General features: G+C 47.6%; 1 protein-coding gene across 1 annotated transcript in view; it reads right to left on the bottom strand.

The window, feature by feature from the left end:
- The window catches only part of wdr95 (WD40 repeat domain 95), a 197,381-nt gene that overhangs the window by 134,549 nt on the left and 36,869 nt on the right, over nucleotides 1-25,963 (bottom strand). The window contains exons 3-4 of the mRNA XM_078546126.1: nucleotides 15,581-15,634; nucleotides 12,231-12,314 (exon numbers count right to left, since the gene is read on the bottom strand). Of these exons, the coding sequence (XP_078402252.1) occupies nucleotides 12,231-12,314; nucleotides 15,581-15,634 (138 nt within the window). The remainder of the gene's footprint in view (nucleotides 1-12,230; nucleotides 12,315-15,580; nucleotides 15,635-25,963) is intronic.

Below are 25,963 nucleotides of genomic sequence, written 5' to 3' on the forward strand. Positions count from 1 at the left end.
GTTCAAGGGACATCACCATTCACTCTCTCACACACACCATCACTGTCCTCATCCCATCCATGGGACCACTCACCACCCACACAGACCAGGCATACATATCATCTGGCCCAGCAGGCATCCTGATACACTCTCCCAATCTCTATCCATGCAGGACAAACTGCCTCACAACAGGAGGCAATGGTCACAGGCAGGTGGAGGGATGGCGGAGACCAAAGTCCTGACAGAATTCGAAAACAGAGCCATCCAGCTGGCCGGTGATGACCAGGACTGGTCCTTTGCTGACAGTGAGGTCGGTGCTGCTCTACCAAGTGAGGATCCAGCAGTGCAACATCCATCAGACAACCATACTGTGAGTGATGTGTCCTCCTTCACAGGCCACTGCCATGCACTAATTATCTCCCCTTGCTTTCGCAGGCACATCTGCAAACAGCTGACAGAGTTCATGACCCAGGGCCTCCAATCAAACTCTGAAGAAACTTCTGAAGAAGAATCTGGAGGCACCCTCCCTGAGATCCTGTCACAGTGCCCACCCACACCCTCCACCAGTGCAGACACACACCTCGGTGGAACCTAGCTTTAGAGTATCCCCGGGATCATAATCTGGTGAGCACATCACACTGTCTGATCCACAGCAGGCGGAGGCAGGGACTTCCCAGGTCCCCGGCACTCAGAGGGCTGCTGGAGGCCAGAAATTTGCTGAGTCCGAGTCAGATGAGGAGCCTCTGGACCCGGTCATGTCACAGTTGCTGGAGCTGCAAAGGCAAGCTCGGGAACATCAGGAAGGGATGTCTGCTGCACTCCTCAGATTGCAAGGCATGATGGAGGAGTCTGTCCATCTTCAGGGTGAGATGATTGCGCCGGCATTGCAATGCACCGAGGTCAACATTGGCAGGATGGCGGCCGCCAAGTAGACCTTGGTCCAGGATGTCACTCCTGCACTGCTGCATGAGCTGAACTCCATCGCTGATGCCATAGTTGGCCTTCAACAGTATATACGTGAGAGGGGTGCTGGGCAGCTCGATCTCACTCCAGCTACCCCTTCCGCTCATGGAGTCAGCCAGGGGCACTCAGGCATCCATAGGGAGGAGGATCAGCAGGTGCATGCTCCGGTGTCACCCTCCCAGGTGACTTCCCTCTTCCTGTGAATTCCCCAGATCCAGCTCCACAGGCCGAGGAGGGTGCCACTGCCACACAGCAGGACCCCAAAAGCAGGCCGGCGCCCTCCAAGTCTTGGCCCTCCAGAGGACGCCCACCAAAGTCATCACAGACAAGGTGTCACAGTCAGCAGGCTGCCTCCACCTCCGCTGTGGAAGTCTGGGGAGCACCAAGGTGTAGCGGCAGGGTTAGGACGGTTAGGTAAAAGTAGTTGCACAGCCTGGACACAGGTGTTGATCACTTGCTCACTATTGTCAATAAACTCCCAAGAATGTCTCCCTGCCTGTGGCTCCTTGTTCTGATGAGCAGTGTTCTTGTCACTCAGATGTGAAACCTTTCTGCACAAGATAAAAGGCAGGTGTCTCAGTCCAGGGCCTCTTCCCTATGCTCTGTGTGCCCTTCAGACCACAGTGATGGTCCAGCCTCACACTCCCTGGAAACATTACTGATGCCTGCACCTCAGCGGTGCTGGTCATTGCTGCCAGAATGTAGTGGGCAGGCACCAAAGAGTTCTCTTATACTCTCCGTGTGCTCTCACCACCTTTAAGGTGGAGCTGGCCCCCATCACACCAGCATTTGCAGCCAGTGATGCTGTGAACAAGCTCCTGTAGGGGTGAGGTGCTGAAGACAGACACAGCATCAGATGCATCTAAAGTTTCATGACTGAGTCTCTGAAATGGCCCTGATCATGGAGCACAAGCAAGCTGCCCTTGGCCAGACAGGAAGCAGACATTCACAGAGGCTATGTGAAGATCTATGGAGTCCTCACTGCATGTTGTCATCATCGTCCTGCAATCGAGCAGCTATTAGGGCTTCCACTCCATCTCCATTACAGGAGCATTCTCACAGTCAAACATTCACAACTGCGATGTGAGGATCTATGGGGACACCTCACTGCATGTTGTCATCATCCTCCACAAATCTGGCAGCTATGAGGGCCTCCCGAGTGTGCCTGCCTCACCTTACCAGTGTGAGAGCCTCATCCCCGTCATCGTCACCACTGAGGACCCCCTCACCCTCATCCCCGTCAGCACCCTCCTCAGCGGAGAGGGCGTGCAGCTCCTCCATCTCCTCCTCAGCCAGCTCCTCTCTCCATTGCAGCGCCAGGTTGCAAAGGGCGCAGCAGATGATGCCAATGCGTGATACCCTCTTGCAGGGCTCCACCAGACCGGTCCAGGCACTGGAACTGCATCTTCAACATCCCGATGGTTTGCTCCACCAAGTTGTGAGCTGCTGTATGAGCCTCATTATACCGTCACTCTGCTGCAGTCTGAGACCGCCGCATGGGTGTCATCAGCCATGGCCTCAGTGGGTAGCCCTTGTCCCCAAGGAGCCAACCCTGCAGCCTCTGTGGACCCTGGAAAACTGCAGGGATCTGTGAGTGACTCAGGATGTAGGCACAGTGCACACTTCCTTGAAACTGTGCGCATATCTGCAGGATGCGTTTCTGGTGGTCGTATATCAGCTGCACGTTCAGTGAGTGGAAGCCCTTGCGGTTGGTGAAGTCTACCGAGTGTAGCAATGGAGACCTGAGCACCACAGGAGTGCAGTCAATCACACCCTACACCTGTGGGAATCCCGAGACCAGGATGAATCCAATGGCCCTTGCATCCTGGCTGTCCTGGTCCCGGATGAAATGCACAACATTGTGTGCCATGGAGAAGATGGCACCCGTGACCTCATGGATGCATTTGTGAGTGGCGGATTGTGATATCCCACAGAGGTCACCTGTGGAACCCTGAAAGGAGCCACTGGCATAGAAATTGAGTGCCTCAGTCACTTTCACAGCCACTGGCAGTGGATACCCTCCATGTCCCCTTGGCACCAAGTCCTGCAATAAGTGGCAGATGGAGCCACCAGGTCCCTAGACATGCACAGTCAGCAGCAACACTGGTTCTCAGTCATTTGTAGGTGATGTCTATAGGCCCTGGGTGTCGCTAGGCGCTGACCAGCCACGTCTCGCTGTCGCTCCTGGGCAGTGTGTGCGGGAGCCCCTGCTGCCCCTTCTTCATGAGGTTACTGCTCCTGCATTTGCACGGCCAGGTGCCTCAGTCTCTCTCTCCTCTGTCTTCTCTGCTCTCTATAGGCCATCAGGCATACAGCTAGGTCACCATGATCCATGATCCTGACGTGGTCCTCCTGCAGCATGAAAGAGAGAGAGAGACGTGGTTATCATGGCTGTACTTAGCATCTTTCCTGGCCCTGTGTGACTGCCCCTTAATGCTTCCCGGAGAGTGCTGGTTACCCCTCGGATGGCCAGAGATGAGTGCGCTGCATGGCTGACCTGTCAACCTGCGACATGGGGGACACTGGTCCAGACCAGGATGCTGAGATTGTAAGGGGCTGTGAGCACCTCCAGCAGTGACTGCTACATGGCCAGTGTTGGCGAGGAAATTGTACAACTTGTACAGTCCAACTGCTCTGCGTTCCAGTAAAGTGGTGGCGGACTCGAAGTCTGTGCCGGGGGGGGTGGGTGGGTGGTGGAGGAGGGTAAGGGTTGGAGGGCTTGGTGGCCCTTTGGTGCCTCCCTGATGCTTACATGGGTGGGCAGTCTAGGAGCCTGGCTCCAATCATATCACTGTGGCTGTGCCTGATCTGTCTCAGCTGCAGAGGCCTGGTCAGTTTATACAGGTGTCCCTAATGTTGGCCACTTCCCTCGCTTACCCTGACCCCCACCTCGATTGCCTGTGTGCAGTATGCAGTGCCGGGGCAGCACTTGACCCTCCCCCCTTCAGCAGTTGCCTCCAGGGCCAGGCATCAGTTTCCCCCGCACCCCCCGGCGCCCCTGAGGCCTGTAAACAGCGGGTGAGCTGTGGAGAACGCTGCTGCTCACTCACCTCAGTCCCCCCTAAAGTGAAGGCCGCCAAGTGCATGTCAGCTGCGTGCTGCTGTGAACCACGTCAGCGTGCTTTCCCGCCGATGTGGACGGATGATACGACGGGGTTCCAAGAGTCTGGGAGGAAGGCATTTTAATTATAAGCTGCTGTATTACAATTCGCTCCCCGCTGCCTGATGGCGGGAAGCATGGAAGATCTCCACCTGCCTTCACGCCGTTGTGAAGTGGGTCCCACCATATTTTCCGTGCACCCACTTATCATGCCCACCGCCAGCGGGCTCAGAAAATTCCACCCCCCGTGTGGATGAATTTCAAGGGGGGTGTAATTCCTCACTGCTCCCTCTATTTCAATATTACACTTGTGCAAATGACATTATTTAGACTTTCACACTCTGCTGATATTGATGGGTGCAGGCTGCTACTCGCTCTTCATAGTTATGCATAACATATACCCAGAGATCCGACGGGATTACTTCAGAAGCTAAAAGTGAGGATAGCCAGTGAACAGCTCTCAGGCTATTCTACATCATTTCTCTCAAATTATTTTCTTTTGGTTCTTACGCCTTCAGGAAACTTTGTTGGAGTTTGTGTGCTACTTTCTTTGTACGTTACCACTCCATCGGAACCAATTTTCCACGGGGAAAATCCCAATTCCTGAGCTTTCTGATGGATGAATTTCACACAGGTCAGGCTGCACCAGAATATTGGGTGTAATTTTCTGGTCCCGCCAGCAGTGGGAGTCGTGTCAGGCGGGAGAGGAAAATTCGGAGTGAGGCCAAAGGTCGGATTTTCGCTGGCAGGAAATCAAGTCGGAATTTTCCCCTCAGCACTTTCATGGCGGCTTAATAGCGGGTCAACTTGTCTGCTGATCCATGTCGGGAACACCATTTGCATGTGTCAGCGTGTCACGAATACTGACCAAAAACAGCGCCGGAATCACATTCTCCCTCCCAATTACGTGCCACACCAGCGGGAAATTAGACCGGTCTGAATCGCGACCAGATATAAGAGGCGTGCAACTGCCCACCCTCACTTCACTCGCGACATTGAGGTGAGAGCAACATTCAAAGTCTGCCTGCAACAGCGCTGCTCCATCTCGTCAGCAAGGCCAAAGCAGCTGTGCAAGGCTGATGGGGGTTTCGGGCAGGGCTGCTTGCCGTGGGTACTGCGCCCTGCAGGCAGAGCTGCTCGCCGTGGGTGCTGCGCCCCGCAGGCAGAGCTGCTCGCCGTGGGTGCTGTGCCCCACAGGCAGAGCTGCTCGCCGTGGGTGCTGCGCCCCGCAGGCAGGGCTGCTCGTGGTGGGTGCTGCACCCCGCAGGCAGGGCTGCTCACGGTGGGCACTGTGTCCTGCAGGCAGGGCTGCTCACGGTGGGCGCTGCGCTCCGCAGGCAGGGCTGCTCACGGCGGGCGCTGCGTCCCGCAGGCAGGCTGCTCACGGTGGGCGCTGTGCCTGCAGGCAGGGCTGCTCACAGTGGGTACTGCGTCCCACAGGCAGGGCTGCTCACAGTGGGTGTTGCGCTCCGCAGGCAGGGCTGCTCACGGCGGGCGCTGCGTCCCGCAGGCAGGGCTGCTCGCGGTAGGCGCTGCACCCGCAGGCAGGGCTGCTCGCGGTGGGCGCTGCGCCCGCAGGCAGGGCTGCTCGCGGTGGGCGCTGCGCCCGCAGGCAGGGCTGCTCACGGTAGGCGCTGCACCCGCAGGGAGGGCTGCACTCTACCAATAGGGACCAGCATGGGGATCGGCACTGGGAGGATGGAGGTGTGGGTGCAGGTGTTGACAGACTTGAGGGTGGGTGAAGGGCACAGGGGAGGGTTGGGTGGAGGGAGGGGTGGTGAGGAAAAGCTGGCAGGCAGAGGGATGATTGGGGGTGGATGAGCTGGAGCCTGACATGGAAGCGGTGCACACAAACACGGCAGGAGGTGGAGGGGGCTCATACTGCATGAGCAGGAGGTGCACTCAGACTCACGAATAGGGAAAGGGGAGGTTTAGTGTAGCACAAGAGGAAAGTGTTGCATGCAGAGGCATGATTAGGTGTTAGGGGTGGTTGATGGTTGCACAAGAGGGAAGAGTTGCACCGAGACTCATAGGTTGGGGGAAAAGTGGTGAGTTCAGACCTGAAGGAAATGGGTGGTTGAGTGACAGGCAGTAATAGTCCAGGGACTGAGGCCAAAAGGTCAGGTTGATAGATTAAAGGCAGTCCTTGTGCTCTGTGGGCCATGCTACAGGACTATGCACGGCATGTACGTCGTGGTCCCTGTCCAGGAGGGGCTAGGCCAGTGTGCTCAATGGGGGTCAGGCACAGCTTGGTGTGCAGGGTGCTCTTTGTCTCACACTTTGTGGTCCAGGGAGTGTCTGGCTTGGCACTGGGGAGGGATCTGCAACCTGTAAATGGGGAAAATGTAATAAAGCAGGGGACACTCCAAGATCTCGTGGGGCAGGATGGTACCTCTATGTGACTGTGCACGCAGCCTCAAGGTGGGGAGGGGTGAGGTCCACATGGGGCATGGGCACATCAACAGAGATGGGTTCAGGGGGGAGGGCTGCAATGTCCACATCAATGACAAAGGGGTCCAAGGTTACTGGGGGAGGCTGGAGGATCACCAAAGGGAGTTCTGCCTGCACATTGTGGGATTCCAGGATGATCGGATGGATGTGAAAGGTGACAGGGAGAGTATTGAGGCTGGCCTGGAAGTAGAAGTGCAGCACCACCATCTTTAGACCCTGAATCAATGACACATTTTAACAATGAGACTAAAAAAATGTCCATGGGCAGGTCTGAGGCAGTGTGGGAGGAGCCCATGACTGGACTCAGGGGCACTTTCAGGGGGCACCCTCATACTGATTCAACTCGCAACATGGAGACAAAGGCTCAGCTGATAGAGCTCATGAAAACTTTATTGAGAAGTTATTGTTGGAACCACTAACTAATGGTGCACTTTTAGGCGAGACTGCAATCACATTAGACATGATCTGATTGAGCATTTAAACCTCAAGGGAATGTGAGAAGGGAAGGGGCATCCAACCATTAAGGGAGCACAGCTGCTGGATATATTCAAGAAGCTCTATGAAGCCCTGTAAGGTGCATTGTTCAATTTACATGTGCCACAGGCCATAAGGTTTCCAACCATTCCAAAAGTGCAATGCAGGGGAATCTCTAATCCTAATCAAGCAGTGTAGGAGTACCTTCATTGAGGGTCAACTTTGCATGGCTGTGCTGAAGCCTCTTCCATCCTCTACGGGATTGAGATGTCATGTTCTTGGGTTAGCTTCTTAGGGCACCTATGATCTGTGAGGGAGCACCTCAGCAACAAGGCTGAAACAGGAAAAGGCGGACGGATAGCACGAGAGCAGCACTAGAGCATGCCAGTGACTTTCTGGCTGGAAGTAGGAGGTCTGCATAAGTTGGTCAAGCTACATTCATCCCTTGGATCTATCTGTCCACAGGAAGGATTTCAGAATGGAGGCTTTGCTCAATCGGGCCTTTTTGATGGCAGCGCTCAGACGGAGGAAGGGAAATAGGGCCCAGCCCCATCTAACACAGCCTAGAGAGGAGCCCTAGCTCCATGAGGTGCATGATCCAGGGGGGCCCCAGGAAGAACCAGAGGATGAGGAGGTCAGACCTAACCCACGGAGGCGATTGGCACGACCAAAGATATACCTAAGATGCCTGTCCTATTTGGAGATGAGTGAGAGGCTGTGCTGTGCATGTCTACATTTGTCAAGATGATGGCTCATATTGGCCACATTCTGTGGGAGGATCTGATGCCACATGGACTGGGAGGCCACCCCCTGCCAGTGCCCCTGACGGTGGTCACTGCACTCAATTTCTTTGCAAGCTTCTCGTTCCTGGGATCCACAGGGAACCTATGTGGCATCTCTCAGGTCTCAACACATAAATGTATAAAGGAGGTGATGAGTGCCCTCTACAGTAAGGCTAATCATTGCATAAAGTTCACAATGGGTGAAACTAGCCAGGCTGCTAGATTTCTGGGATTTGCAGTGATCTCCGGCTTCCCAAGAGTGCCGGGAGTGATCATTTGCACACACATCACTTTAAGAGCTCCCTGGCCATAGGCCCTGTTCTTCATTAACAGCAGAGGGTTCCACTCCATCAACGTTCAGGTGCTTTGCGTCATCAGAAGTGGATCTTGCGAGTTTGTACCAGGTACCCTGTGAGTTCTCACAACTTCTACATCCTGAGGCACTCCCTTGTGCCTTAGATATTCGAAGGTCCTCAGCGATTACAGGGCTGGCTGCTTGGTGATAAGGGGTAGCCATTCAAATGATGGCTCATGACACCCATGCGCTGTCGTCAAAATGCTTCGGAGGAGAGATACAGCGTGGTGCACTGTGCGACAAGATCCATCATCAAGCAGACCACCGGCATCCTGAAGATGCGCTTCTGATGTTTGGACTGCTCAGGTGGGGTTCTGTAGTGCTTTCCAGAGAGGGTGTCCTGCATCATCGTGGTCTGTTGCTCCCTGCACAACCTGGCGTTTCAAAGGGGAGATCGCTTGTCAGAGGGAGACATGGAGGAGGCTGAGAGCTCCTCAGACGATGAAGACCCGGAAGGGCAGGAACCTGAATATGATGGTGAGCTTCCATGTGAGGATGCCCTCGCAGTGGCATGACGCAGAAGAGGTGCCCATGGCACACTGAGAGCCACAAGGTTCCAGGAGGAGTAAGGTCCAGGCAAGGGGATCAGAGCATTTTTCTCCTGTCCTTTACCTTAACACCATGCCAGTAATTGGAAAGACCTTTACAAGCAGTGACATTGTAAGCAAGGTCTGCGTTTAGCCTTGGACCTGCAACCCTCAAGGATCACGAGGCCCTAATCTTTAGAAAGGCCAGTAGCCAAAGCTGTATATAGCAGCTATGGGAAGTGAAAGGCAGCAAACCAACGCAAACCCTGAATCAACAGCACATTGTGCAGTCGCTGCCACCTGAAGGAGGCACTTTGTGCAGCCACAGAGATTCACACATGGTTGTTGAGACCGCAGGTCATGTGCTTTCACACTCAATGAAAACAGCTCAGTGTTGATGAAACAGCATAACTTTTAACCCTCTAAGACACATGAGCACACAATTCTATGGAGTGTTGCAAGGCCTAAAAAAGTTCAAAACTCAATGTGCAATGACTTTTGGGAAAGAGCTTGACACATCTCCCTTGCATTACACAAGGGGAAAGTGACTAACATGAGTTTGCTAAACATTACATGAATATGAGGCTCACGAAAGGAGGTGAACACAGAGTGGGAGCTTGTGTCACCCTCTCAATAAGAGGGCACATAGCTGCACATGCATGCGCATTCAAATGATGACGCCATGTCAGGAAATACTTTTACTAAGATACATGATATCTAGTGACTGAGCACCCATGTCACCATAATGATCTCAGAATTTCTTAGTCTTTTTAACCCTGCCGCTGTATCTAGGTGCATCCCAAACATCCACAGCAGAGGTGGAGGCAGCCTGCTAACTGCTACGCCCTGTTATCTGTGGTGACCTTGGCGGGCATCCTCTGGAGGCCTGAGGCCTGGAGGGCCCCAGCCTGCTTTGGGTCTTCTGCTGTGAGGCAGGTGCACCATCCTCGGCCTGTGCAGCTGGAGCTGATGTGGTCGCAGGCAGAGGGGATTGGAATCAGATGAACACTCACAGAGTCACCTGGATGGATGGCCCTGGTGTGTCCAGCTGCTGGTCCTCCTCCCTGCGGGTGACTGAGGATTCCTGCTTGACTTCCTGAGGAGAAAGGGTGCCTGGAGTGAGGTCAAGGTGGCCCCACCTCCTCCCGCCTAGCCACTGTTGGATCCCACTAATGTCTATAGCGTTGGAGTGCAGGTCCTTGCACAAATCCGGCAGAATCTGTTGGACCAAGGTCTCCAAGACGGCTGCCACCCTTCCCACAGTGTCCTTGAGGTGCTTGCATCAGACAGAACGCGAAAGGACTCCTCCATCCTTCGCTCTAGTGACTGCCTCTCGTGACTCTACCTGATTTTTCACCCCCTATTGTTGCATCTCCAGCACGTGTGAGATGGCCTTTTTTAGAAGCTCATCATCTGACTTGGACTCAGGGGGTGCCTGTTCTCCAGCAGTCCTCCAAGTGCCAGAGACCTGGGCTGTCATTGCCTTCGACTGCTGTGGAGACGTGTCAGTGAGGTGTTCCCCAGAACGTGACCCCAATCCCAGTTTAGATCTATGACCCGCTGGGTTGTGTGTGTCTCTGAGCTGGTGGAGGGTGCAGGTGAACATAGTAATGGGTCTTCATCAGATGCATCCTCAGCATCCTCCTCTGAGGTGGCTGGGGCTGACGGTCTGGCTGGACATCTGCCTGGACCTGCTGGTGCCTGTAAGAGACAGAAGGTGGATTTAGTTCATGAACAGACTAAATACAACATTGTATGTCACTCACTGTGAATGTCAGGATGTGATCAACTCAAGGAGGGTTCATCTGCACTGGTTTGCTGGGAGAGGAAAATCTCACCTTCCCCACAGGAGCTGATGTCTCCCCTGTTAATATTGTGCGAGATCCCTGAGGAGTGTAACCCTTTTCCTCTTCCTGCACTGCAGGGCACTTCCCTGACAGGTGCCTGACATGCAGACCACCTCCCAGGCCACTGAGGTGAGGTTGGTGGGCCTCCTGGAACTGTCTCTTGGGAAAAAGGACATCCCGGTGTTGGCTGACATCTCTGATTAGAGCCTCATGGGGGTCGTGGCTGAACCTCGGGGCTACACTCTTCTTGTGTCCTGGAGGCCATTTCAGGGTTGTTCGCGAATACAGCTGGGCTGGAGAGAGTGAATGTGTGTGTGTTCGGGTTGCGTTTAAATATGGCAGCATGACCTTCGACCACATTAGGTGACAGCAGGGTGGACGAATCAGTGCCTGCCCCACTATGTGATATGGAGAGCTGCTCTCTGATGCAAGAATTAAGGAGCTTCCAAGCGTAAAATCAGGCATGATAATCCGCCCTGCCACTCAGTGGGAAACATGGCACTTATCCCACCCACTGTTTATTCCACACGCCACCAGACTTAGTCTCCAGAATGAAAAATTCCGCCCATTGTGTGTCAATCAGGCACTGGTATTGCAGCAGGTCAAAGCAGCAGCTCAGGGATATACCTTCTCAAGGGCAATTAGGGATGGCAATAAATGCTGGCCTTGTCAGCAATGCTCATATCACGTGAAAGAATAAAGAAAAATACTCACAAATCTGATCCTCAAGGTAGAAATGCTCTTGGTCAGAGGATTAGTGCCTGCAGAAGCTTCAGTTTCCAAGGGACATCATGACAGAAGATTTCATGGTTTAAGTACGATGTATAAAATTCTTAACATTGGATAATTCTCTTGAAGCACTCTAATCAAACATTTCCTGGTTTAAGTTCTATTGCCTGAAATGTAAGCTTGGTGAGGAATGCTGCCTACAGCTTCTTCCAGACATGGTGCATTACTAATCACTGCTATAATATTCTGAAATGGTCAATATTCATGTCATCATCTCATGCAGCACCGCCTCCACTTTACCACGCAGAGAGTGGAATCAGAGACGTGAAGCTGCTCTATCACTTGCTCATTGACTCTATGTCTTCACATGGAGTTCCCTTCCACTTCATCTCTGCCTATTATTTGTGATCATTCTTCCTTTGGTAAAGGTCGTCAGTCAATTTAAATACCTTTTGCGGCTTTCCAAACATCTTAAGAATTTTCAACCCCTTATTTTGCCACTTCCCTTTAAGCACCTTAAACTTGGCCTTTTAATTTCCTTTAAATTTCACCTGAATTGCAATTTTTCAGTTTCACCGCTCGTCTCCCTCCCTGTACAAAAGCTGTACCAGGAACTATGATAAAGAACTGCCCATGCAATTTGATCCAACTGGAATCATTTCCAACCATTTGGGACTAACCTTTTCTTGTAGCAGAAAACCTAAAATTCCAGAACAAATCCTGGTATTGTATCTTAACAAATCCTCAACCAAGGTCTTAGCAAGTTAACACTGCTTTATTTCCATTAAAGATGCAGAGTACTTTATTGGATATCAAAGTCAAAGTCAGAACATGATTCTAAATGAGCAGCCTGTCATTGCACTTCACTTCTGAATTTCCTGTATTATTAACAGCTCCTCTTCAGTTACCACAATTAATCCTGAGAGGAAATTTCATTCCTCCTTAAATCGGGAAATACACTCTGGACAGAGAAAAAGTAATGAGCATTAGGACTGCGTCTGTCTGCCAACTTCCAGCACTTACGACTCCATGAAATCCCAGACACTTCTTCATTATTTTCTTGAATGCTTCCACATCTAAGTATTTCCTTCCAGCATTTTCAAACTCCTAAAAATGACAGGAGCAAAAGGTTTATTTTTCACACATCGAGCCCTCAATTTCAGGTAAACTACAATGTAGATGCTCAGGATTTGTTTATTTTTTTTGGTACATGATTCTGCTCAGGTTTACCTCCCAGAAGCTCCTTTACTGACTGTAATCCATGTTTTAATTACTCAGACTGCACTCCCCACAGCACAAACTAAAGGCCCGATTTTAATGCATGGTGTGTTGGGGTGGGCAGGTTGCTGGGTTTTTTTAAAAATTCGTTCATGGGATGTGGACGTCGCTGGCTAGGCCAGCATTTATTGTCCATCCCTAATTGCCTTTGTTCAGAGGGCATTTAAGAGTCAGCCACATTGCTGTGGGCCTGGAGTCACTTGTAGGCCAGACCAGGTAAGGACGGCAGATTTCTTTCCCTACAGGACATTAGTGAACCAGATGGGTTTTTACAACAATTGACAATAGTTTCATGGTCAACATTAGACTTTTAATTCCATGTTTTTATTGAATTCAAATTCCACCATCTGTTGTGGTGGGATTTGAACCCAGGTCCCCAGAGCATTACCCTGGGTCTCTAGATTAATAGTCCAGCGACAATTCATCGCCTCCCATCAGGCAGGAAACCCATGGGCAGCTGAAAGCAAGGCCATTTTAACTTGGGGCCTTATTAGAATAGTAGAACCAGGCTGCCCTCACAACTGCCTGCAGAAATAGGCAGCCCAAGCTTCAAGCACCTGCCAATTGTACTTAAAGCGTGAATGTGTTTTTTTAAGCAGCGTTGCATTCCCTACTTTCACCTGCTGTGCTCAGACTGCGTGAACGTGCTGTAAGTTGGAGATGCTTTCTTGCAGCTAAGAATGAACAGAAAGGCTACCCACCATTCTTTCATGCCTCTCTGGAGGTTTTAATGGAGACAGTGAGGGGAGAGAGGGAGCAATCCCCCTTAGCTGTTTTGCAGCTTTGATGGAAACTTCAATGGCTGCCATGCAGACTCTGGCTTCCAGCAGCAAAATAGACTGTCACCTAGACCTCCACATTTCTATCATAATCACATGAGTTGGTGTAGTTGCACTTCAACACAATCATACATTTCCAAACACCATTTTTAGCATCTAGACTGCCTAGAAATGCTCCTCTCTTCATGGCCAGGATTTTACAGTCGGCCTGCAGGGGTGGACCTGATACCCCGGCACGTAAAATGACGCCGGGTGTGCGTCCTGACGTCATCGCGCTGTCTCGCGTTGTTTCATTCAGCAGGCGCGTGCTGGCCGATAATTAAAAAGCCTATTAAGGCCATTAAGGAGCTAATTAATTTCAAATTTATGCTGCCCGCCCAAGCTAACAGTTGGTGGGCAGGCGAAAAGGCCATGCAGCCTTTACATATTTTTGGAAACCTCAACCATGAGCGGGATGAGGTTTCCTAAAGCTTTCACAAATAGAATAAAAAAATTTTATTTTTCAAAAAAGCATGTCCCATATCATGTGACATGAGGTGACACGTTTCATTACATTTTTATTGCATTTAATTATTTTTTTTAAAAAGCGCTTCAATCTCGGAGGCAGCTCCGTGCCTCAGGGAGATTGAAGCGCTCTTTCGCACATATGCGTAAAAAACCGCTGGACCCGACTCTCCCTCCTCCCACGCCCACACAGGTAGCGCTCAGTGCTACCGCTCACGTATTGCGCTGAGCGGGCCCTTAATTGGCCTGCCCGTGTAAAATGGTGGCGCGGAGCTGATCGCGGGCGGCGGTCAGCACTGCGGCTGCCCCTGCCGAGCCCACTCAACGCGGGAAAAATTCAGGCCCGTCTTATTTTGTTTATACAATCTATACATTACTGTTAAAGAAAGTTCTTCTTTGTAAAATGTCGACCATTTTAAAGTGGTTTATGACATAACTCATTCCACAGAACTCCTTTATCTCGGCAACATGGCTGTATAAATTATTTAGCTATTACTGTCTCCCTGATATTGTAGTTATGGTTTTTTCATCCTTCACTTAACATCTAAAAAAGACATGTTAACAGCCACGTTATCTTTTCCTCCCACGGTTTTAAACAGTTGCATCATATTTCTGCAACCTTCCTTCCTTTGGTGAGTGATAGCAACCACCAAGTATAATTCAGGGATAATAACAGGTTTTTAGAACCAGGTGACTACCCTGATTGAGTTAAGTGCTGCTCTGTTTGTCTTTTCAGAAACAGTTTTCAAACAGCCATCCCACTGCAGCTCAATGAAGCCTCAGGATCAGGCCAGGACAGCATCCAGCAAGCTAAGTTGTGGTGTGGGCATCATTATTACAGAGGATAAATTATGAGGGGAATAGATAGAGTGAACAGGATAAAATTGTTTCCCTTGGTGGAGAATTCTAGAACCAGGGGTCATAGATTCAAGATAAGTGGCAGAAGGTGTAGGGGAGACATGAGGAAGAACTTTTTTTACGCAGAGGGTAGTGGGTGTCTGGAATTCACTGCCCAAGTTGGTGGTAGAGGCAGAAACTCTAAACTCTTTCAAATAGTACGTGGACCTGCACCTTAAGTGCTGTAAGCTGCAGGGCTATGGGCCGGGTGCAGGAAGGTGGGATTAGAAAGGGCACCTGGGTGTCCTCGGGCTGGCATGGACAAGATGGGCTGAATGGCCTCCTTCTGTGCTGTAACTTTTCTACGGTTCTATGGTTCTAAATGTTCCTGCATAACTGCAGCCCAGGTTATTTTGGGGTAATTTGATATAATTCACCACTTAGCTTTTGCATGTCTTTGGTTCCATCACTTGTGGAATTGACTGGAATGTGCAGGGCGCAGACTCAGGCCAAAAATGGTAATTGGGGTCCTGCTTGCATTACAATTTCCAAACTGAAAAGGGCTTTATGCCTGAAACAGGCTGGTGCTTGGGCAAAACAGAGCTTGCCGCATCACCAGTGTTAACAAGGCAATAAGGTACCAGACACCATTCTGAGGCTGCTCCTGTCCTGTCAACACCTGGTGAAGACAATGAATATCAATTTGAGAGTCTTGATTAACCCTGTATTCTGTATGTTGCTTCTTAAAGTTACTAACAAGTGACAGCACTTTGGAGAAATAATAATTCTAATGGCAAATATTTTAACCTTAGCTTAATATGCTACAATCATTATTACAGAATATTCTCTTTTCTTCATTATACTGTAGTTAAATGGATGTTTATCCAATTGCATGTGGCATCTTTCACTCAAATCTCACCTTAATTTCATTCAGATCTATGATAGTATGCTGAATTGAGAATGAGGCAAACTCACCTCGAAGGCAGCCTGGATGCTTTTCAAATGTTCCAGGGAAACTTGTTGTTCAATCTGTAAATCAAACAAATAGCTGCCATTTCTGCACTGTAATTGCCTTTTTAAATCCATTCTTTCATGGGATGTGGATGGCACTGGCAAGTCCAGCATTTATTGCTGAGTTGCTTTCTCAGCCTTTTTAGGGGGCAGTTAAGAGTCAACCACATTGCTGTGGATCTGGTGTCACGTGTAGGCCAGAGCGGATAAGGATGGCAGATTTCCTTCCCTAAAGGACATTAGTGAACCAAATGTTTTTTTTATAAAATCCAGTAAGGGAGAGGGGAGAAATGGGTCTGAAACAGGTGACAAATTTCAATATATAAAAAGGTACGTGGTTTTGGATTGCTCTCCATTTAAGGGCACTAGTTAGGCCACTCTATGCCCAGCACCAAAGGGAGGAGTGTGCACCACAACTGCTCCAGCCATTTCTACTCCAAATTTGTGTAAGGATCTTTTTTGCATCATAGGAGCATCCTTAGGTGGCATCATGGTAATGTCACTGGGCTAGTAATCCAGAGGTTCAGGCTATTGCTCTGGGGACATGGGTTCATATCCCACCATAGAATTCAAATTCAATTAATAGAATTGAAATTTAGTTTCATGGTCACCATTGACTATAATCAATCGTTGTAAAAACCCATCTGGTTCACTAATGTCCTTTAGGACAGGAAATCTGCTGTCCTTACCCCACCTGGCCTACACGTGACTACAGCCCACAACAAAGTGGTTGACTCTTAAGTGCCTTCTGAAATGGCCTAGCAAGCCACTCAGTTCAAGGCCATTAGGGATGGGCAAGAAATGCTGGTCTTGCCAACAAAGCCCACGAAAGAATAAAGTAACAAAAAGAAGAATCCTGCTTTGCATATTTCTGCCAGCTCTTGCCTGAACCAGACAACTACCCGTGCAAACAATAATTCTGATCAGTGGATTGAGTGAAAACTAGATGGTAAATTCATTCCCATAAGTTTTGGAGCACTATTGTTCCACTCTTGTTCAGCAAAAGCAATGAAAATCGCCTCATTGTATTCACTTTGCCAGTATTTAGATGATGTGCTACTGCAACATGGGCATACAAATAATCCATTCCACATTAGCCGAAATCTTACTCAACATCATGGTAAATTGCTCTGAGAAACTAATTCTAATTGATAACTTATTGCTGTCTTGCAAGTAGAAATGTTTCAGCATGCGATCTTCCTTAGGTCATGGACTAAAAGGAAATATTCTCCAGCAAGGGATACAACCTGATGGGATTTGGATTTGAGAAGAGAGAGCGTGTCTCGAGGTTTACTTTTTGCATATTTTCAATTTAAAGTAAATATTACGGCTGGCTGCTGGAAATTATTTATCATTTTTGCTTTTCCAATCAAAGAAGGAAGAAATAACTTATCAGGAACAAATGATAAAAGTCTCTAGGACACAGTGTTCACAACAACAGCAGTATTAAACAAAAACTGCATAAAACAAGCTTCCATTTACAGCCGTGACCTTCCCGAGCATTAAAAATTTATAAACCACTATCTTCTTTTTGACTACCAATACAGAATCCTAGAACCATACAAGCTTTCAGAACAAATGACCATTCAGCCAGTGGTGCCTGCGCTGACATTGGTGCTACAGCGATCCAGGACTAATCCATTGCAACACACTCACCCCATAGCCCTGCATCATCCTCAGCTTCAAATATTTATCCAGTTTGCCATTAAAAGATGTGGTAGTCACTGCCTCAGCCACTCACTGTGGCACAGTATTCCTTCTTCTAAAAACCCTTTGCATACAGAAATTTCTTCTAACCTGTCTATTCACTCAATGGGGCATTTTTACTTTGTTCGATAGTGTAAAATGGGTGACAGCAAATTGGAGGCACATTTTACATCCCTCTCAATTGTTATATCCGTTAAAATAGTAAAAATCCGGAGTGATGTAACAGGCTGCTGGATTTGCTAGTGCCTGCTTTGCATGATTGTACAAAGTCAAAATCTACCACTCTTATTTTAAATAGATGACCCTTTTGACTGACTCATCAACCACAGGGAGTAGTCTTTTCCTATTCACTCTCAAAACTTATCAAGTTTACAAACCTCAATTAAATCTCTTCCTGGCCTTCTCTGCTCCATTGGAAATAACCTAGGCCCTTGGGTGGAGTACAGCTGTAATAGTAGATTCAGGCTGTCACCCTGTTGAAACTGGCCCATTACATTCAGTAGGGCAATGGCCAGATTTTCTATCGACCCTCCATGGCAGGGGGATGCGATGGGGGGGAAATCTCAGCCATGATCTAATCAGGATGGAATAGTGTAGTAATTATAGTTTTATTTAATGTGTAATGTACCTTTAAGAATAATACATGTTAGGAAAGATCACATGATCTGTAGTAACCAATAGGGAGTAGCATGAGCCACTTCCACAGTCAGTGTAGAGATGGCGTTGGAGTTGAAAGCAAACATGTAGCTGCTGCTGAACATATTGTAAATAAACTTGACGTTTCCACCCAGGAAGAGTCTGCAGATCAACTTATTACTAATAGTGCAACTCGGCCACCCTACAATAAACTGAAGACAAGGATGGGATAGGATTGAACAGCAAAAATCAAGTTAGAAAGAAATTGGCACTGTATCTCGCCCAGTGATTGTAAGTAGTAAGCTCTGTTGGAATTGAAGAACTTATCCTCTCTCAAAATGCCACAATTTGGGAGAATTGATCCTTTTGAACCAGCCACAGACGATTGGCCTCAATACACAGAGCGCCTCATGTTCTTTTTTCCAGCGAACAAGATCGTGGGGGAAGAAAAGAGGCGAATGATCCTCGAGTACTTGTGGGAGCAAAACCTACGGTTTGATTCAAAGTTTGACAGCACCCAGTGCCCCAGATTCAAAGAATTTCAATGAATTGATGGACCTCGTGAGAGTCACTTTCAACCCAAGCTCGCGGTCACGATGCAGAAATTCAGGTTTTATTTGTGAAAAAGAGCCCCGGGTGAGACAATTGCCTGCTACATGGCAAATCTGAAGCAGCTAATGGAACGTTGTAAGTTCGATATGACTGAACGACATGCTCAGAGATTGTTTAGTGTGTGGCGTGAAAGAGGACACTATTCAGAAAAGATTATTGTCCGATGTGGATCTGGATTTCAAGAAGGCGCTAAAGATGGCGCTGGCCATGGAAAGCGCAGTAAGGGATTCAAAAGCAATACAGGGTGCGCAAAATTGCACCATTCTCCACATCGAGCAGGAAACCTCAGCTGTAGGCGGCACACAAAAGTGAGACTCTGCCGAGAAGTGGAAAACAGTGCCCGCTAGCTAAAGAATAAAGAAAAATAACTTAGCTGCTAAATCAAAGAATAATTTTAATGGAGGTCGAAACAGTCTTTTTGCGATTGGCAGTTTAAAAAGAATCGAATGCTATTATTGTCACAGAAATGGACATATAATGAGGCAGTGCAAGGAAAGATTCAAGCAGGCTTGTAAACAAAAGAAGCCCAAAGAAATTTACAATGTAGAAGAGCCTGAAGCAACAAATTCTGACATCTACTTGTTTAATTGGAAAGTTGGAAAGACTTATTTGTCACAATGAAAATAAATGGCAAACCTGTTAAAATGGAAGTAGACACGGGAGCTTCCACTACAGTAATTGGGGAACATACTTTCAGGTATTTGAATAATGGTGAATATTAATCAGGATTGAAATGAACAGCGGACAAGCTAAAAACACACACAGGTTAAGACATTCAAGTAAAAGGCAAAGGCAGAGTAACTGTCCATTATGGAAGCCAATCAGCACAGCTACACTTGATGGCGGTAACAGGGCTAAGCCTCTTGGGGGAGACTGGTTAAAGGAGATTAAGTTAGGATGGTTCAAAATTTTTCGGTTGAGAGCAAGTGGGCTATCAGATCTACTTAAAGTATGCCACCGTCTTCCAGGACGAATTAGGAAAAATCCAGGGCCTGCCGGCCAGAATTATGTGAATCCTGAAGCAGCCCCTCGCTTCATGAAGGCAAGACCAATGCCGAATGCCCCGAGAGAAAAAGTCAATCCTCAGCTGAACAGGCTAAAGAAACTGGGTGTTGTGGTGTTGTACAAGCTGTTCAGTTCTCAGAATGGGCAGCACCCATAGTCCCCGTCCTTAAACCTCACCAAAGCATCCAAATTTGTGGGGTCTACAAAATGATGGGTAATATGGTAGCCAAACTGGACAGGTACCCTATTCCAAAAATTGAAGACCTATCTGCCAAGCTGGCAGGAGGACAATGTACACAAAGCTTGACATGAGTCATGCTTATCAACAACAAGAATTGGATGCCTCCTGGGAATTTGTCATAATTAATACCCACAAAGGGTTGTACCAATATACATGATTGCTTTTCAGTGTCTCCTCAGCTTGTGCCATCTTTCAGAGAATAATGGAAAGAGTTGTAGGGTAGCTGAGTTGTACTATTAGTGACAGTGTTGATCTACAGACACTTCTTGGGTGGAAAGATTAAATTTATTTACAATATACTCAACAGCAACTACATGTGTGCTTTCAGCTCCAACTCTATCTCTACACTGACTAGGGAGATAGCCCATGCTACTCCCTATTGGTTACTACAGGTCATGTGATCTCTCCAAACAAGTATTATTCTTAAAGGTAGATTACACTACATAAAACCATAATTACTGCATTCCTCCCCCTTTAACACCGCTATACATATTATATTCACAAGTACATATTTTTCAAGACAACATAATATTTTCACTGGATAAGGAATTTGCAAGTTCAGTCTTTCAGGTGGTTTCCTGGTACGTGTGGAACATCGCAGCTCCACAACTTCAGATTCTTTGTCAGGAACTTCCTTTTCTAGAGTTGCCTGAACATCAGGTGCTTTGTTGGGCACTTGGAAGTTCTGAATCCTCAACTCTTACAGGAACATCAGACATGTGTGTCCTGGGTTGAGAATCCACAGCAGGAAACGCAGACCTGGTCATGGTCACGGGCAGAACCATATCTTGCTGGTTTCTCTCACTCTTCCTTAAATGATCCACATGTTTATGGATGATCCGGCCTTCCACCTCCATGTGGTGAGATAGAGGTACAGTCACCTCACTTATTTCACCCGGTAACCACTTTGGTCCTTCCCCAAAGTTTTTCACATATACCAGCTCTCCCACGGTAAATTTCCTCTCATGACTATGCCAGTCGTGTTTTGTTTTCTGGCTTCCTTGACTCCTTTCCACCTTCCCCTCTAAATTTGGCACTATTAAAGGTCAATCTCGTCCTGATACGGCATTTCAACAATAACTCCGCAGGTGTGACGCCTCTTGTTGTGTGAGGGGTAGCCCTGTATTGAAAAAGCAAGCTAGCTTGGTTACCAAGAGATCACCAGTTAACTTTTTCATGCCTGTCTTGAAAGTTTGAACTGCCCTTTCAGCCAATCCATTTGAGGAAGGGTGGCACGGTGCAGTTTTCACGAGTGACACCGTTGAGGCTGATAAACCATTGAAACTCAGCATTCGCAAATGCCGTGCCATTATCGGAAATGACTACTTCTGGTAGTCCATGAATGGTAAAACTCTGAAGTGGTTTCTCAATTGTAGCGCCCAATGTTGGTGACTTCACCTCATATATGTCCAACCATTTTGAATGGGCATCGACAATGAGCAGAAACGTTGTTCCCAGGAAAGGTCCAACGTAATCAATGTGTAACTGCACCCAGGGTCTACCTGGCCACTCCCATGGGTATAACGGAGCTGTCACTGGCAACTTTTGCAGTTGCTGACATTACACACAGTGCTTTACTAAACTGTCTATTTCACCATCCATCCCTGGCCACCATAGATAGCTGCGTGCGATGGTCTTCATACGGGAAATTTCAGGATGGGCACTGTATAGTTCAATTAAAAGTGGCTCCCTTCTCTTTGGAGGAACTATCACTTATGCATACCACAATAGGATGCCATCCTGGTTGGTTATTTCATGTCTTCTGTTGAAGCATGGTTTCAGTTCATCAGATATGGGCTCCTGTGACCAACCATATGGGGCACTTGTTCTCATACTTGAGATAGGACTGGGTCCTGACCTGTCCAGTCTCTGATCTATTGAGCACATACCAGCAAGGAATCCAAGAAATTTAACATTGAAACAAGTTCCTGTGGAACTGGGATGTGCTCATCATTTTCCTGTAAAGGCAAACGACTAAGGGTGTTGGCGTTTGCGATTTGATTGCCAGGTCTATGTACGAAACTGTATTCATATGCTGCCAGAATTAAGGCCTTATTAGTATTTTTGTATCTTCTTTCTAGTGCAGACTTTAATCGCGGCCTTCTTTTTGACTTCACTATTCGCCACACTTCTCTCAGATGCCACCTCAACTTGTCTGAGCTCAGTGGCTGAGTCTCCCAAAATTTCATTATCTTCTGCTTCTTGGAAAATTCTGCAACTTTTTCTTCCAAAGCTTCTTTGGCTTCATTTAGCTGATTGTTCAGCTCTTCCATATCTTTTTTGTAGTTCTTTGCTGCCTCCTCGAAAATTGAACATTGTTGTGTCTTCTTCTCTGCCAACTGGTTCTTCAGTTTGTTCAGAGGTGTTGAATTCTGTTTCTCTTCATGCTTTTCCAGAGGTAAAAACTTTGACCTGAGGGAATCCTGTAGGGTATGAAGGTCTTTCAACAGGTTTTCTTTTTCCCTGTGAAAGTTGCTCACCTTGTCTCGAACTCTGTCATCAAATAGGGTCTCTTTGAGTTCCTTCTGCTGTTCTTCCAGGTTTTGGCTTAAGACAGCCTTCATTTCTTCAGGTTGAGTCCTTACACACTCCTTTTTCAAAACAGGAACACTTCCAGCTTCCTTTTGGAATCCCAGTGGCCAATCAAGGTTGATTTCCCTTAGCCAATTTCACCTAGAAGGCTTGGTCCTCTGCCTCTCAATACTAACACTGGTAGTTGTGCCAATTTGCTTTCATAATGGACAGTTACTCTGCTTATGCCTTTTACTTGATTGTCTTCACCTGTATATGTTTTTAGCTTGGCTGCTGTTTGTTCCAATCTTAATTGATGTTCACCATTATTCAAATATCGGAAAGTGTGTTCCCCAATTATGGCAGTGCGCGCTCCCATGTCTACTTCCATTTTGACAGGTTTGCCATTTACTTTCACTGTGACAAATATTGGTTCTGTCTTTCCAACTTTCAGATTAAACAATCACTAAATGTCTGAATTTGTTATTTCAGGCTCTTCTACATTGTAGATTTCATTGGGCTTCTTCTTTTGTTTACAAGCCTGCTTTAATCTTTCCTTGTACTGCCTCATCATTTGTCCATTTCTGTGACAATAGTAGCATTCGATTTTTTAAAAATTGCCAGCACAAAAAGACTGATTGTTTCCACCTCTTATTAAAATTATTCTTCAATTTCACTGCTAAGTCATTTTTCTTTATTCTTCGGCTAGCGGGGCTGTTTCCCGCCTCTCGGCAGAGTCCCACTTTTTCCCACCATTTTCGGCTGAAGTTTCCCGCCCGACGTGGAGGACAGCGCAATTTTGCACACCCTGTATTGCTTTCAAATCTCTGACTGTGCTTTCCATGGCCAGCGCCATCTCTTTCTTGAAATCCAGATTCACTTTGGACAATAATCTTTTTTGAATAGAGTGCTCTTTCACACCACACAATCTCTGAGCATGTCGTTCAGAGTCGTACTGAGCTCAGAATGTTCCGTTAGCTGCTTCAAATTTACCACGTAGCATGCAATTGTCTCACCCGGGGCTCTTTTTCACAAATAAAAGCTCAACCTCTGCATCATGACTAAGGACTTTGGTTGAAAGTAACCCTTCACAAGGTCCGCCAATCTATTGAAATTCTTCAAATTTGGGGCATTGGGTGCCGTCAAACTTTGAATGAGACTGTAGATTTTGCTGCCACAAGTACTCATGAGGATCGCCCACCTCTTCTCTTCCCCCATAATCTCGTTCACTTGAAAAAACAACGTGAGGTGTTCTGTGTATTGAGATCAATCATCTGTGGCTGGTTCAAAAGGATCAACTCTCCCAAATTGTGGCATTTTGAGAGGGGATAACTTCTCCAATTCTAACAGAGCTCGCTACTTACAATCACTGGGTGAGGTACAGTGCACATTTCTTCTGTTCATAAGACCATAAGACTAACAGCAGAAGTAGTCCATTCGGACCATCTAGTCTGCTCCGCCATTCAATGAGATCATGGCTGATCTGATAATCCTCAACTCCACTTTCCTGCCTTTTCCCTTAATCCTCGATTCCCTAACTGATTAAAAATCTGTCTATCTCAGCCTTTAATATATTTAATAACCCAGCCTCTACAGCCCTCTGTGGTAAAAAAATTCCACAGATTAACAACCCTCAAGAGAAAAATTCCTCCTCATCTCTGTCTTAAGTGGGCGCCCTCTGGCCCTAGACTCAGCCACAAGGGGAAACAACCTCCCAGCATCTACCCTGTCAAGACCCCTAAGAATCTTCTATGTTTCAATAAGGTCACCTCTCATTCTTCTAAATTCCAATGAGTACAGGCCCAACCTACTCAACCTTTCCTCATAAGAAAATCCATCCATACCTGGGATCAACCTAGCGAACCATCTCTGGACTGCCTCCAATGCCAGTACATCTTTCCTTAGATAAGGGGACCAAAACTGTTCACAGTATTCTTGGTGTGGTCTAACTAGTGCCTTGTATAGTTTTAGCAAGACTTCCCTATTTTTATACTGCATTCCCTCTGAAATAAAGGCCAACGTTCCATTTGCCTTTTGTATTACCTGTTGAACTTGTACGCTAGCTTTTTGGGATTCATGCATGAGGACCCCCAAATCCCTCTGTGCTACAGCTCTCCTCAATCTTTCTCCATTTAAATAATATTCAGCTCCTCTGTTCTTCCTGCCAAAGTACATAACCTCACATTTTCCCACATTATATTCCATCTGCCAAGTTTTTGCCCACTCACTTAACCTGTCTATTTCCCTCTGTAGACTCTGTGTCATCCTCACCACTTACCTTCCCACCTATTTTTGTGTCAGTCGCAAAACTTGGCAATAGTGCATTCACTTCCCTCATCCAAGTCATTGGGCAGGAATTCCACCCCCGTTGGGGGAGGAATTTAAAGTGTGGGTGCGCAAGAGATGCGCCTCGGATCGGCGCCCCCAATCGGGGGCATGCCGCCATTTTACGTGGGCGGGCCAATTAAGGCCCACCCAGCAAGAAGTCCACATGAAAGCGCTCCCTGTGGGCGGGGGAAAATCCCTAAACCCGAGAGTGCACAAAAGAGCACACTCATCTCCCTGAGGCTAAGTGCTGCCACATGAGTTGGGACATGTCCATAGCTTTTTAAAAAACTTTAATTAAATTTGTGGATGAGATTTCATGCTTTTTCTGAAATCTGCCAGGGCTCCTGGCCTGCCTACCAACCTTAAGGTTAGACGGGCAGGTCCATTAATTACTTCAATGACTCTGTCAATGGACTCAAGTGGCCATTGACAGGTTGGTGGGTGCACAGTTGATTTTGCTGCGCCCCAGCCTATCTGAATATTTAAAATGGGGTGCGGTGACATCGGGAGTTCCACCTGACGTCACCGTGCGTCATTTTACACATCGGCGAGCAGGCCACAACCCCTGCTCGCCAACAGGAAAATCCTGCCCATTAATATATATTGTAAATAATTGTGGCCCCAGCACTGATCCCTGTGGCACTCCACTAGTTATATGTTGCCATCCTGAAAATTCCAACTCTCTATTAGTTAGCTGGTCCTCTATCCATACTAATATATTACCCTCAACACCATGGGCTCTTACCTTATTCAGTACCCTTATGTGTGGTACCTTATCAAATGCCTTTTTGGAAATCCAAATATATTACAACTACTGGTTTCCCTTTATCTATCCTGCTTGTTACCTCCTCAAAGAATTCTAATAAATTTGTCAGGCATGATTTCCCCTTCATGAAGCCATGCTGACTCTGCTTAATTATATTATGCATTTCTAAATGCTCTGCTATTACATCCTTTATAAATGACCCAACATTTTCCCAATAACAGATGTTAAGCACATGGCCTATAGTCACCTGTATTTTGTCTCCCTCCTTTTTTGAATAAGGGTGTTACATTGGTAGCTTTCAAATCCTCTGGGACTTTTCCAGAATCTAAGGATTCTTGGAAGATTACTACCAGTGCATCCAGTATCTCTGAAGTTAGTTCCCTTAATACCCTAGAATGCAACCCATCAGGTCCAGGTGACTTATTGGCCTTTAGCAATCCTATTTTACCCTCATCGCCAGTGTGTTGTAGGGTGGCCGAGTTGTACTATTAGTGATAGAGTTGATCTACAGGCACTTCTTGGGTGGAAACATTAAGTTTAT

The sequence above is a fragment of the Cetorhinus maximus genome, chromosome 7 (assembly GCF_964194155.1).
Source record: "Cetorhinus maximus chromosome 7, sCetMax3.hap1.1, whole genome shotgun sequence".
NCBI classification, from domain to species: domain Eukaryota; kingdom Metazoa; phylum Chordata; class Chondrichthyes; order Lamniformes; family Cetorhinidae; genus Cetorhinus; species Cetorhinus maximus.